The sequence below is a fragment of the Sander lucioperca genome, chromosome 22 (genome assembly GCF_008315115.2).
Source record: "Sander lucioperca isolate FBNREF2018 chromosome 22, SLUC_FBN_1.2, whole genome shotgun sequence".
NCBI lineage: Eukaryota > Metazoa > Chordata > Actinopteri > Perciformes > Percidae > Sander > Sander lucioperca.
The window spans coordinates 4,697,311-4,710,465 of NC_050194.1; the positions used below are offsets into that span (position 1 = coordinate 4,697,311).

Genomic DNA, 13,155 nt, shown 5'->3' on the forward strand with positions numbered 1-13,155 from the left:
GGACATACAGGCTGTACTGCTCCGCCTTTTTGCATTTTCGACTCACAGCTGCTGCTAACGGGTATCGTAGCTTCCTGGGCACGGCAAGTTTGAAGAAGGAAACATAGAGGACCACACGTATTCAAAATCCAAATTTCAGGAACAGGAGTCTTCTTCTTCGCCCAGAAAAAGAAAACGGAGATTGAAAAGAGCAAGAGACCGGCGTCATCAGAAAAATAGAGTGAACATTGGAGCTGCTTTGGACGCTCACTTTTCTTTCTCTCTCCTTTCCGTCGGGTGGCATGCGTGCCAGCTCATGGTGTGAAGCGCGCGTCCGTGCCACTCTCCGACATGAACTCATCCATTAACTCCAACAACCATTGACATACATAAACAACCACGGCTGATAGACGGCCTTTTGTACACCTTCGCTTTTTGAAGCCTGAAGGCTATCATAGCTACAATACTGCATGGCGAGAGAGAGTTGATTGTGATATATGATCTCAATGCTGGATGGGATTAATTCTTACACAATGTAGCTTTAACTAACTATTCATTACTCATTAATTTAACAGTAACTAATCATTAGTGCTTGAATCACAGTCAATCAGTAACCATTCATTAACTAACCATTCGTTACTCATTAATTTCTCATTCATTCCTTATTTGTTAATCATTAACTACCTACTTTTTGTGTACCTTATTGTAAAGTGTTACCGGTTTTGTTTACATTTCCTCAAAATTCATCCTGACATATTTATGTTTGGAAACTGACTTGACTCTTAAATCTGTTTCTGTGGGTTTTTTATTTGTGTTTGGCTCAACAACATGACTTAGTATTGAATATAGATGGAGCCCCTGATGGAGCTAGCAGAGTTTAAGAGGTGACGTCACTACGTCTTTATTAAAGTAGCAGCACCTTGTCGTTAATATTAATGACAGCTATTTTCAGCTTTTGGTATTTTATAGTTTTTAACCTTTATCCTGTTGGGCTCAGGATTTTGGCGTCTCCATCTTCTAAACTTCTACATTCTAAACCTTCTTCAGCTCTGAACAGATTATTAAACATTGAATTATTTAAAGCAGGAACATTGTCTTCTAAAGTTACTTCTTTTATTCTTTATTCAGATTGAGATGCTGCGGTTTGTCAGAGATCAGCTGTGGTTCTCTGGTCTCAGCTCTGAAGTCCAACCCCTCCCATCTGAAAGACCTGGACCTGAGTTACAACAAGCTACAGGATTCAGGAGTGAAGCTGCTGTGTGATTTTCTGGAGAGTTCAAACTGTAGACTGGAGACTCTGAAGTAAGTTTGTTTTCTGTCTGCGCTGAAAAAAAATCCGGTGTTAACACACATCCCTGGCTGTGTAAATGTAAAACAACAAACAGGAGTGCAAGAGCCACAAAACACTGCATTTGAATGTGCCTGCCAGCATGGGCGTAAATTTCATCTAACAGTTGGGTGGGACAATAAACATTTCACAAGAGAAATTATTATAAGGGACACAAACAATACAGCCAGTAAATATAACATATTAATATATATTACACTGAACCTCTGTAACACTTGATTTTCATGTTATATTCTCCATCGTGTTTTTATTTTAATAAGTGAATGACCATAACACATGAGTACATTGAATAAATAAAGAATCTGCATTTCAACTGTCAGACAAGAACTAAAATATTCAGTATTTTATTTTTCCAACATGTTTATGAAGCTATATGATTCTGATACTGACTGAAGAGTTTAAACTGAAGATAAATTGATTTTATGAAACCACTACCATTAAAATAAATATTTTAATGTCTATTGTTTACATTTCCCCCTAAATTTATCCTGACATATTTGTTCTCTTTGGAAACTTTGGTATCTTGAATCAAATCTTAAATAAGTTTCTGTGGGTTTTTATTTGTGTTTGGCTGAACAACATGAGTTAGTTTAGATGGAGCCCTGTGTGTAGCTGGCAGAGTTTAAGAGGTCAAGTCAATATGTCTTTATTAAAGTAGCAGCTCGTTGTCATTAATATTAATGACAGCTTCTTAACCTTCAGCTCTGAACAGATTACTACACATTGAATCATTTAAAGCAGAAACATTGTTTTCTAGTATCCTCTTTCATTCTTTATTCAGATTGAGATGCTGCAGTTTGTCAGAGATCAGCTGTGCTTCTCTGGTCTCAGCTCTGAAGGCCAACCCCTCCCATCTGAGAAAGCTGAACCTGAGTTACAACGAGAACCTGGAGGATTCAGGAGTGAAGCAGCTGTGTGATTTCCTGGAGAGTTCAAACTGTAGACTGGAGACTCTGAGGTCAGTTCACGACTCTGTTACTATTATAGATCTTATGTTTAATTAACATTTGAACATAATCTATGTACAAATATATAACTTACATCCAAACATGTCCTTTAGTTCATATGTTCATGTTTCACAAAAGAGTAGAAACTGTCCACTGTTACTTGAAGTAAATATCAGTGTTTGTTTATTATTGTTGGTAAATGGTCTCATCTGTATACAAAATATCCTCTGAAATAAAATTAGTTTTAAAATGAAAGTTTACTTTTTGAAGTAAAAACATTTCTTTGGTTTCTGTTAATAAAGTGTTTCACAAATAATAAAATAGAAGCCTGACTCAATGATGATACACAATGGCAAAGTCAACATGCTCATTTTAGGGAAACACTCATTGATTAGGACATAGTAATGTTGAGCTACACATTAACAACATGAGTTAGTATAGATGGAGCCACTGATGGAGCTGGCAGAGTCAGCTACATCTGAAGTCACTACATCTTTATTGAAGTAGCAGCACATTGTCATTAATATTAATGAGAGCTCTTTGTAACGTTTGGTATTTTACAGTTTTTACCATTCAGGTGTTTGAAGTCTCCATTTTCTAGACTTCTACATTCTAAACCTCCAGCTCTGAACAGATTATTAAACATTGAATCATTTATAGCAGGAACATTGTCTTCTAAAGTTACTTCTTTTATTCTTTATTCAGATTGGAGTGCTGCAGTTTGTCAGAGATCAGCTGTGCTTCTCTGGTCTCAGCTCTGAAGTCCAACCCCTCCCATCTGAGAGAGCTGGACCTGAGTGACAACAGGAACCTGAAGGATTCAGGAGTGAAGCTGCTGTGTGATTTTCTGGAGAGTTCAAACTGTAGACTGGAGACTCTGAAGTAAGTTCACTGACTCTGTTACTGTTATAGATCTTATGTTTTATTAACATTTGAACATAATGTATGTACAAATATAACTTACATCCACACATGTCCCTTAGTTCATATTTTCACGTTTCACTTAATAGTTGAAGTAGAAACATTTCTTTGGTTTCTCTTAAATTCAGTGTTTCACAAATAATAAAATACAAGCCTGACTCGATTATGATACACAATGGCAAAGTCAATCTGCTCAGTTTAGCAAAACGCTCATTGATTAGGACACTGTAATGTTGATCTACCATTTAAAACCTGAACTCATCTGATTGGATTATAAATATATATTAATGTATATCATACATTCTTTATTCAGATAGAAGAACTGTTTTTTTTTATTTGTGCTTGGCTGAACAACATGAGTTAGTATAAATGGAACCACTGTTGGAGCTGGCAGAGTTTAAGAGGTGAAGTCACTACATCTTTATTAAAGTAGCAGCTCATTGTCATTAATATTAATGACAGCTCTTTTGTTATTTTAGTTTTTAACTTGCGTCCTGTTGGGTTCAGGTGTTTGGAGTCTCCATCTTTTAAATGTTTACATTCTGAACCTTTAGCTCTGAAGCAGGATGTTCAAGCAGGGACATTGTCTAAATTACATCATTGTTCTTATTCTTTATTCAGATTGAAAGATTGCAGTTTGTCAGGGATCAGCTGTGCTTCTCTGGCCTCAGCTCTGAAGTCCAACCCCTCCCATCTGAGAGAGCTGGACCTGAATGACAACAGGCTTCAATATTCAGACGTGAAGCTGCTCTCTGATCTTGTGGAGAGTCCACACTGTAGACTGGAGACTCTGAGGTCAGTAGGGGGTCTGACTCAGTCCATGCTGGTTCAGCAGCATTGTAATAAACACAGGGAGGTTAATGTGTTCCTCACATTGGAGTTTCCCTCCAGTTCTACCTTCTAGTACAACCAATGAGTGATTTAACCTGTTGAATGCAGTTTCTCCTTTTCTTTCATTATTCCTCAAACAATAAAATGCCATCTGACAAAGCAAAAGCAAGCAACATTTTACAGCCAGTTGCAATTTTCTAACAGATTTCTAACGGATTTTACAGTATAGTGAAAAGTAGTGTAGTTGTTTTCTTGTGATGTTTTTATTGGATCTACACTAATGACTAGTTATTTCCTCTAATGCAAGTTCAGAAATAAGTGAGAAAATGTGACGCATCAGAACAGTTGGCTTGTGTCAGGACTCTGAAGTTGGCTAATTCAAAGAACAAACACATATTTTACACTGGATCCATAACTTTTGGGATTGTGTTAATCTCTACAGTCAATGACAAGTGGATCACAGCTGAGAAACACCAGAAATGTGAGTATTGAAAGAATGTCCGGCATTCATCAAACTATTGTACATTAAGATCTGATCAGCATGTCCTCGACATATGACAGAAATATTTTTCAATTGTCTTTATCTATAGAAACACACTCAGTGTTAGCAGCTTAGCAGCTCTATGGATGTAAATGTCCGTCAGTCCACCTCTTTGAATTGAATGTTTTTTATCTCTTTTCATCCCAATAAGTGATTTCTGTCCATGTATACTAATTTGGTACGTCTCTTTCAGGAATGTCCTTTAAACTGTGGGACATTCGTCCAGTGAAGACCTCAGGGACTGTGAGCAAGGGAGAGCTACTACCATTCTGCCCAAGCAGAGTGTTTTATCCAGGTCACATCACATGTTCACTTTGAGAAAAGTCCCAAGACAGACCTGATGCATGTAATCAACACTCAGAGAAAGTCGGACAAGAGACGTTTCTGCTCGTCCAGAGTCTTAAGGTGAACAGAGATGGCCAGGGCTGGACTGGGAATCTAATTCAGGCTGGGAATCAGTCCAGGCCAATCCCCACACATTTACAGCAGCCCATGTACTGTATACTGTACTGACATCCTCTCCCTTTGAAAGGGTGAATAACTGAGTGATTCTTTAAACTGTTTGTCCCTTCTCAGACACTCCTGATGAACTGAACCTTCTTTGCGCAAGGAATACAGAGTTAAAAGACTTTGCTGACCGAAGCATTATTTGAGATCTCATTACAAAAGTTACAAAGTGAATATTATATATAATATACAGATTGGTGCCGTCTTCGGTATTGGTCTATACACTGACAGTCAACTAAACTCTCTCCTAAAATCAAGGCTCTGAAGACAGTCATTCCCATGTCCACAGGTTTAATGACGTTACAAGGAAAGTGTGAAATTAACACTAATCAATTCTATGCTAGCTTTTAACATACAATATAACCTATGTTCAGAATGTAATTTAATCAATTCAAATATTTCCTTTCTACCGTTACACAATATCATTGATGACTATTAAACTGATAGTGATTGTGATAGTGACTATGCTGTACAAAGACATTTTTACATGTAAACAATATTACGTTCATTCATACAAGTGTAGCCTTTCCTGTCACTTATAGTAACCTAGCAACTATGTAACTTTAGTCATAGCACTAACGTTAGTGATTATAGAAATTTCTAATATAAACATAACACAAAATAACACTGACATCAAACTAATGATATATGAACCTATGTAATTATTTAAAAAAAGTGAATGAATACATACCAACAATGCTACTCTAGGCTTGCTACACTACAACCATAAATCACTGAACCGTTTGTTTGTAGCGTTCGTTTACTTCCTAACTACGGCTCACACGACATAGCAGATAACAGCTGAGAGTCTTAAAGTGACAGCAACGTAAATAGAGAACCCATTGAGATTTGAGGCAAATTAACTTCTTACTTTTAGCAGCTTATTTATGACAAAACAACATTACAAAGTTAGTATTGTTCAGTTTTTGTAGACATGGTTGGAAATGTGTAAATTCAAATACATTACATGCATTATAGTTATTGAAGTCAAAGTTATATGTTTCTGGGTACATCCAGGCTGGCTTTCGTGGTTGACATAGCGGCCCCGGTGGCTGAACCACCCACCATACATTGACTTGCCTGGCAATCCCATGCGTTTACCTGTTTCCACCTCTTGCGACCTGGACAAGGGGTTGGATTTTGAGATGCAAGCTTACAACTTCTGGTATTCCCAGCTGATCTCCCATCCAAGTACTAACCAGGCCCAAGCCAGTTCAGCTTCCAAGATCTTATGAGATTGGGTATATACAAAATGGCATGGCTGTAAACCTAATCTAATCTGACCAATCCATGAGCAGCAACTGTCCAACATCAGACCAATCCCTGAGCAGCAACCGTCTAACACCAGACCAATCCCTAATCAACCACTGTCAAGGTTCTGCTCAGTTGCTGAACAGCATATTGTTAAATATTACATAAAATTTAACGGTCAATATTAAAGTTGGTTTGGTCAGCAAAAAACTAGTAAACACACTCTGAAAACTAAACTAAAATGACATCCAAAAGTCAAATCTAAAATACGATAAAAACTAATTGTTAATTCAAAACTTTAACTAACTACCAAGCAACTGCCCTGTCCCATAACAACTGCCCTGTCCCATAACAACTGCCCTGTCCCATAACAACTGCCCTGTCTTATAACAACTGCCCTGTCCCATAACAACTGCCCTGTCCCATAACAACTGCCCTGTCTTATAACAACTGCCCTGTCCCATAACAACTGCCCTGTCCCATAACAACTGCCCTGTCTTATAACAACTGCCCTGTCCCATAACAACTGCCCTGTCTTATAACAACTGCCCTGTCCCATAACAACTGCCCAGCATCTGACAACCCAAAACAAAGCCAAGTCTAAACCAGCCTGAAACCAACTCATTCAAATCCTGTAAATACCGAAGCCAACTCGAACCCAAACAACCCGAACTTGATGCCAAGTCATAGCCAGCCCGAAGCCAGTTTTCAGAGTATGTTTGCTAATTTTGGTTTACTTTCAGTTAGTTTTAAAATACACTCTGAGAACTAACTCAAAATAAAACTAGCAAACACTCTTAAATTAAACTAAAATGTACCCAACCAACATCTCTTACTTCAGGGTACAGTGCAGAGTTATGTAATGCAGATGTAATATGAAATTATACCACAAGATGGCGCCATAAATCAACTTTAAAATCACATCAGTCTGTTCCTGAAGTTACATACTGTAAACCAGGCGCGGAGCTGTGGGCAGGCCTGGATGTTGCTTTTTTAATGGAGCTAAACATTATGTTATGTACGTGGGGGTTGACCTCAGCCTCTTGTTCAGGCACTGAATATTCATTCAATTAACATGTCATTCCTTTAAATGTGCACTGAATAGAGTGTTATGTTGTTTGTTGTTGTTTTGTCAGAGCTACGTGCTCTCTAATTGATCTGGCCTATAGGCTACAATGTTGCCTTTTTGTGAATGATATGTTCCTGGCTCGGTAGTCATAGCCTATGTTATAGGATTATGTATTTAGCTCAGTTTTGACAGCAGATGAAATGTAAACTACAAAATAAGTAGGGTAATAAACACATATTTATGAATACTTATTTCATGTGTGATGTGATGTCCCTTTAGTGGTGCTTCTGGATAGGCTACCATAACGTAATCAATTTTGGTGGTGGTCAGGCTAGGGTGACCAGATGAGAAATTTGGGACGTGGTGGGTGGGGGCTGGGGGTGGATGGTGATACATGAATTTCAAAACTCTGCACCAAAACTCCTGTAGAGATTTTCCACAGGAAATGTAGACCGGGAATGAATCTATAGACCCGCTCTATAATTCCCTTTTTCTCCTTTAAGCCCTGTGAACAGTTTTTAATGTTTCATCAGGCAACTCAAGACTCTGCTGCTCTAGTAGCCTGGGTAAACCCTGACAAACTTCCGGCAAATTTGAGATTTGCTCTGCAAGTCAGTCTAGCGAAGAGCCCATTCAAACCCATTTCCAATGTCCCCAAAATCGAGGCACCAATCACAACCGTTGAGGCGGGCTTTACGCGACAACGATAGTGCAGCGACGGCGAGCAGCTTTTTGTTTACATTCAACATGACGGCTACCGAAGCGCAGCATCACCCGGATTGTTGGTCTGATTGGTTGGACTATCCAATGCGCCCTGAGGCATTTGAGCGGCATCCGTTAGTGACGTTTGGAAATTAACTGTCAATGAACCTTTCCCAGACCCACTCTCAGTTACAACTGAGAAGGGTCTGGGGTCAGCCAGGCTACTGCTCTAGTATAATTTCCTGGATTCGAGACAACTGCTTTGATATCGGGACACCCTAGATTCAGGCCCACCTTGACTTAATCCAGACCCACCCATCTATCACGTTCTGCATCCGCCACTGCTGTAAACCACATCTGCATGCACTGTATTCTCCATTTGTTTTCATATTTTCCATGTGTGAAAAATTTACACCAAAGAGTTTTTGGAGACGCACAAATGCCTGCTACTAACACTGAAAAAAAGAATCATGAATTAAAATTAAAAATTAAAAAAGTATTTATATATTTACATATTATAAATTGATTTTGTATATAATAATAATAATAATATTGATAAATGAAATGCCTGAAAGCTGACAGCATCACCCTGAACTGAACTCCATTGAACATCTATTATAACCTGTGAATCAGGTTTTTATTTCAGGTCAGATGTGTTTGATATTTCAACATTGGTGATGAATTTTCCAATAAAAAAACATGACAGTTAAATAACTTCTAATTTTACTGGATTACATATGATGTAATATCATTAAATTTTTACTTGATGCATCAAATATAAGAAATGATTGCTGAAATAATGAAATAATAATTAATAATTCAGACAACTTGTCGTAAAACAACAAACATCCTGTGTTAACCCTGTAAACACAAACTAAACCATGCATCATGTTTTTCAGAGTTAAACTGCATTCACATTTTTTCTTTCTTTGATGCGAACTGAACTTTTCTTTAAAAAACATCAAAATGAACAAAATTAATCATAAATGAGGCAGAACAATATGAACAATTAAGGACAAATACACATCAATCATGAAAACAACTCGGTATAAAAATCAGTAAAGTGAATTCAAACTACAAAGTCTTTGTCTTTAAACAACAAACATCCTGTGTTAACCCTGTAAACACAAACTAAACTATGCATCATGTTTTTCAGAGTTAAACTGCATTCACATAACTTAACACATAACAATAAAGGACAAATACACATCAATCATAAAAACAACTCGGTATAAAAATCAGTAAAGTTAATTCAAACTACAAAGACACAAAAGACCAAAATACAACTTTATAAAAAACAATCCGTCCAAAAGCTTCAAAATAAAGACAACTGAATATAAATCAGAATCCACTATTTTCTTTATAATTAGCACCAAACAACATAATTCTTTACAGGAAACCTCAGAAATGATGACCCGTTAACATTGTGATCTGAAGGCTGTTTATTAGTTAAGAGCACAGAATGAGCTCCACCTCAACGTGTGTGTGTGTGTGTGTGTGTGTGTGTTTGTCTATTTTATTTACCTACTCATTGCATGAACGTTAGAGTTAAATGTTGTTTTACCTGTTTGTTCAGCTTTGTTGTGTGTTTCAGCTGTGCGTCTATTTCTGTCTTCCTGTAAACTGTTCTTGGATCTGTGTGTAACTTTGAGACAACGTTTCTACCCTGTGAGTGTTCAGATACTTGGCCAATAGAGCTGAGTGTGATCTGAAGGGAGGAGGAGCAAACAGGGAGGGGACTGAAAGGTAAAGGTATGAAGACTGACTGTCAGACTCCATTTTACACTCGACAGAGCAGAGGACAACAGGCTGTCTGAGGCAGGGTGAGTGTTAATACTCTCATTATTGATTAATCTGCTGATTTTTGCCCAATAAAATATTAAGTCTGTTATACAGTAAGTCAGAAAAATAGAAACCAGCATCCTAGAGTCCAAGGCAATGTCTCCAAATGTTGCCTCCCTGTTTTCATTTCCTGTTTTCTGAGCCATCACAGCTGCTTAAAGCTTTAACCAGATACACACAAAAAAATAAACAGAAATGAAATAGAAAATAAATTAAATAGAGAGGCTAAAGTTATTGTTTTAATATATATCAACATTTCTTTCTTGAAAACAAAGTGAAGTTTTACTTTGAGGAAATTTACATTTATGGATGTCGAACTAATCTAAAAGAATATTTTGAGATTTATAAGAAAATATCCTTTCTCATATATAGCTATATAACACTGTGTGTGTGTGTGTGTGTGTGTGTGTGTGTGTGTGTGTGTGTATGTGTCCAGTGTTACTAGGTAACTCTCAGACTGTTTCTGTGTGAACTGAACATTTATTTGACGTTGTATGGAACCATGCACGTTACTTCTTTTTGACAAGATTGGTTGAAAGAAACCCAAATTTCTGATATAGAAACGTTTTGAAAATGGGTGAAATTTGACCCGAGGACAACAGGAGAGTTAAAGTGAAACGGGGGTGCATTGAACCCCCTGCTGTGTGTGTGCAAGCGTTCTGCCTTTTTATTACCATTTTTTGTTTTACATACACGTCTCTGATCGCTGATTGGGTAACATCTGGGACACAGCCAATAAACCAGAGACACACCCAGAGAAAACATATGTGAAAGCTGTTTCACACCATTCCTAAGATGTCGTTCAACACACAAACCGTGGCAACATGGTGCACACCATTTTGAGAAGTGGTGGTTCTACATTAAATTACACCCAGGGCGAGACCCCCTTCGAGCCCCCCCTCCCCCCACAAGATTTTTTTTTATTATAACAACATAAGTGAAAGAGAAAATTATATTTCTCAATTGCACAAATCCTTCATTAGAACATTTGAAAAACACACTTAAGAGAATCCAGTTATTTAACTATTGCAATTCCAACAGGAAACACACTTTTGAAGTTGAGCAATCTCCACCTCCAAGATTGCCAAAAGACAATGAACACAATTCTGCACAAAATATGACAGTATAGGTTATCAGAACTTAAAATAAATATACACTATATACATAAATGTGCCAAAAATATATACAATCATAAAAAAATTAACAAGAGCAGGGAGCAACAATATTGTAAAATATTAAGAATAGTATACAAATAAAATATAGAAATATTCTAAATAGCACAAATTGTTCATCACACAAATACAAATACAAAATACAAATACACTAAAGAGAATGTAATTATTACACTATAGCACTAAGAACAGAAAACACAAACTAAAACTTAAACCTGACCTTTCTGGCTTTCCTTGATGCAAAATCATCAATGATGTCATCGTATGAAATCTGCTCCCCTATTGAGTGATTGATATTGATGACGGCAAAGCCAGTGAGCCGTTGCTGGGACATGGTTGACCTTAGGTATGACATGATCAACTTTAGTTTGGAAAAGCTCCTCTCTGCTTGAGCCACAGTGACTGACCAGGACGGACTGGGACCAAATATCGGCCCTGGCATTTTGGCCCAGACCGGCCCACCACATAAGCTCACAAATACCACTCGTCCTTGCACTCCCCTGAATATGTAAAGCAACTCCTACTCCTTAAAACTACTAACGCCATGTAATGAGTAAGCAAAAATCAGTGAGAGGTGACACATTAAATACTTCAAAAAGTGCCACTTATTAATACAATAAAACGGTATACTCCTCATGAATCATAAAACAAGCTATATATATATATATATATATATATTTATCATTTCAAGAGGCCCTGTGTTTTAATTTGAAGAGGTCTATCATGAGTTTTTGTCTGCCAATGCAGATAGAAAAGCTACAATTCTCGTTAAGAAAGTTTGCATGATGTTCAACGTTTATATGGGCTACTAATGCAATCATACAGTAAAGCATGCCTACGTCTTTTATTGTGGTAGTGTTTTGTCCACCACTCAGTTTTTGACTCAGTTTTATCAAGGGGCAAAGTGTTTTAAGGGGAGTTGTGCTTACCGCAGGTTCTACCCTCACTCCCTCATCTCTGTCTCTCTCCTCCTGAGTCTCCTCCTCACTGTGCATGCCACTGCCACCGACACCACTATCATCAGCCACGGGAGCTGATGAAGGTCCTGCTACTGCCAAAAACATGTATTTTCGCTTTTTTTCTTTTATTTGAGCCGCTTGGGTAACTTTGTTTGATTTTCACTACTGAAAATGAGCATAATGTGAGCACTTTAATATATATAATGAAAACATTAAAGTGAAGTTTTACTTTGACAAATTTACATTTATGGATGTAGAACTAATCTCAACGAATATTATGAGATTTATAAGAAAATATTGTTTCTCATATATAACAAAAAATACATGTTTTAACTAAACTAACTTAAAATATTGTGTGTGTGTGTGTGTGTGTGTGGCCGTGTGTGTGTGTGTGTGTGTGTGGTGTGGTGTGGTGTGTCCGTGTCCGTGTCCAGTGTTACTAGGTAACTCTCAGACTTGAAGATGAGTCAATTACAAGAAGAGGAGGACAGATCAAAACCTCCACTCCATGAACCTGGGGCCTCAGACACAAAGTAAGAGACTGTTACTAATGTAAACTTAAGATGATTTAGTTTTAAATGTTGACTGATAAGCTATACTGTTTTCTATAATTACATGAGCACAGTAGAGTACAGTAAACAAACACAGTAGAGGACAATTTCCTCATTTCATTTAGTGGCAAATATAAATAATAACAGAATTTATCTCAGGACACTTTACAGTGAAAAAAAAGAACTGCAAGTTTGTGTTTTGTGGGCGTTAAAGGATATATCCTGATCAAAGATATTTCTGAGATTCCTCACAGTGGTGCTGGAGGCCAGGGCAATGGTGTCTTATTGACTTCACTCTGTACATTTAAACGGTACTGCTGTCTTGCTTCCTGTTGCTCTGGTCTCAAAACATCTTGCCAAAAGACTACAGTTGAAATTTAGCTGGCTGGCTGACACTGACACATTTACAGAAATGTTAATTAATGTGGTTGTCCTTTATAAATAAAATACAAATGCATGAAATCTAGAGTAGCTATATTCAATTCAATTGTATTTGTAGTGTCAAATCATAACATAATGTAACAGTGAAAGTTAT

At 37.3% G+C, this 13,155-nt stretch overlaps 1 protein-coding gene and 1 pseudogene across 2 annotated transcripts in view; one reads left to right on the forward strand and one right to left on the reverse strand.

Moving 5' to 3' along the window:
- LOC116060984 (NACHT, LRR and PYD domains-containing protein 12-like) overlaps positions 1-13,155 on the forward strand; it is a 39,246-nt gene that overhangs the window by 15,145 nt on the left and 10,946 nt on the right. Inside the window, exon 7 of one of the 2 annotated variants that reach the window (XM_035997605.1) lies at positions 1,108-1,281. The exons of the other annotated variant lie outside the window; for it this stretch is intronic. Within the exon in view, the coding sequence (XP_035853498.1) occupies positions 1,108-1,281 (174 nt within the window). The remainder of the gene's footprint in view (positions 1-1,107; positions 1,282-13,155) is intronic. 2 annotated transcript variants of the gene reach the window in all.
- LOC116061599 lies at positions 6,225-6,343 on the reverse strand (annotated as a pseudogene).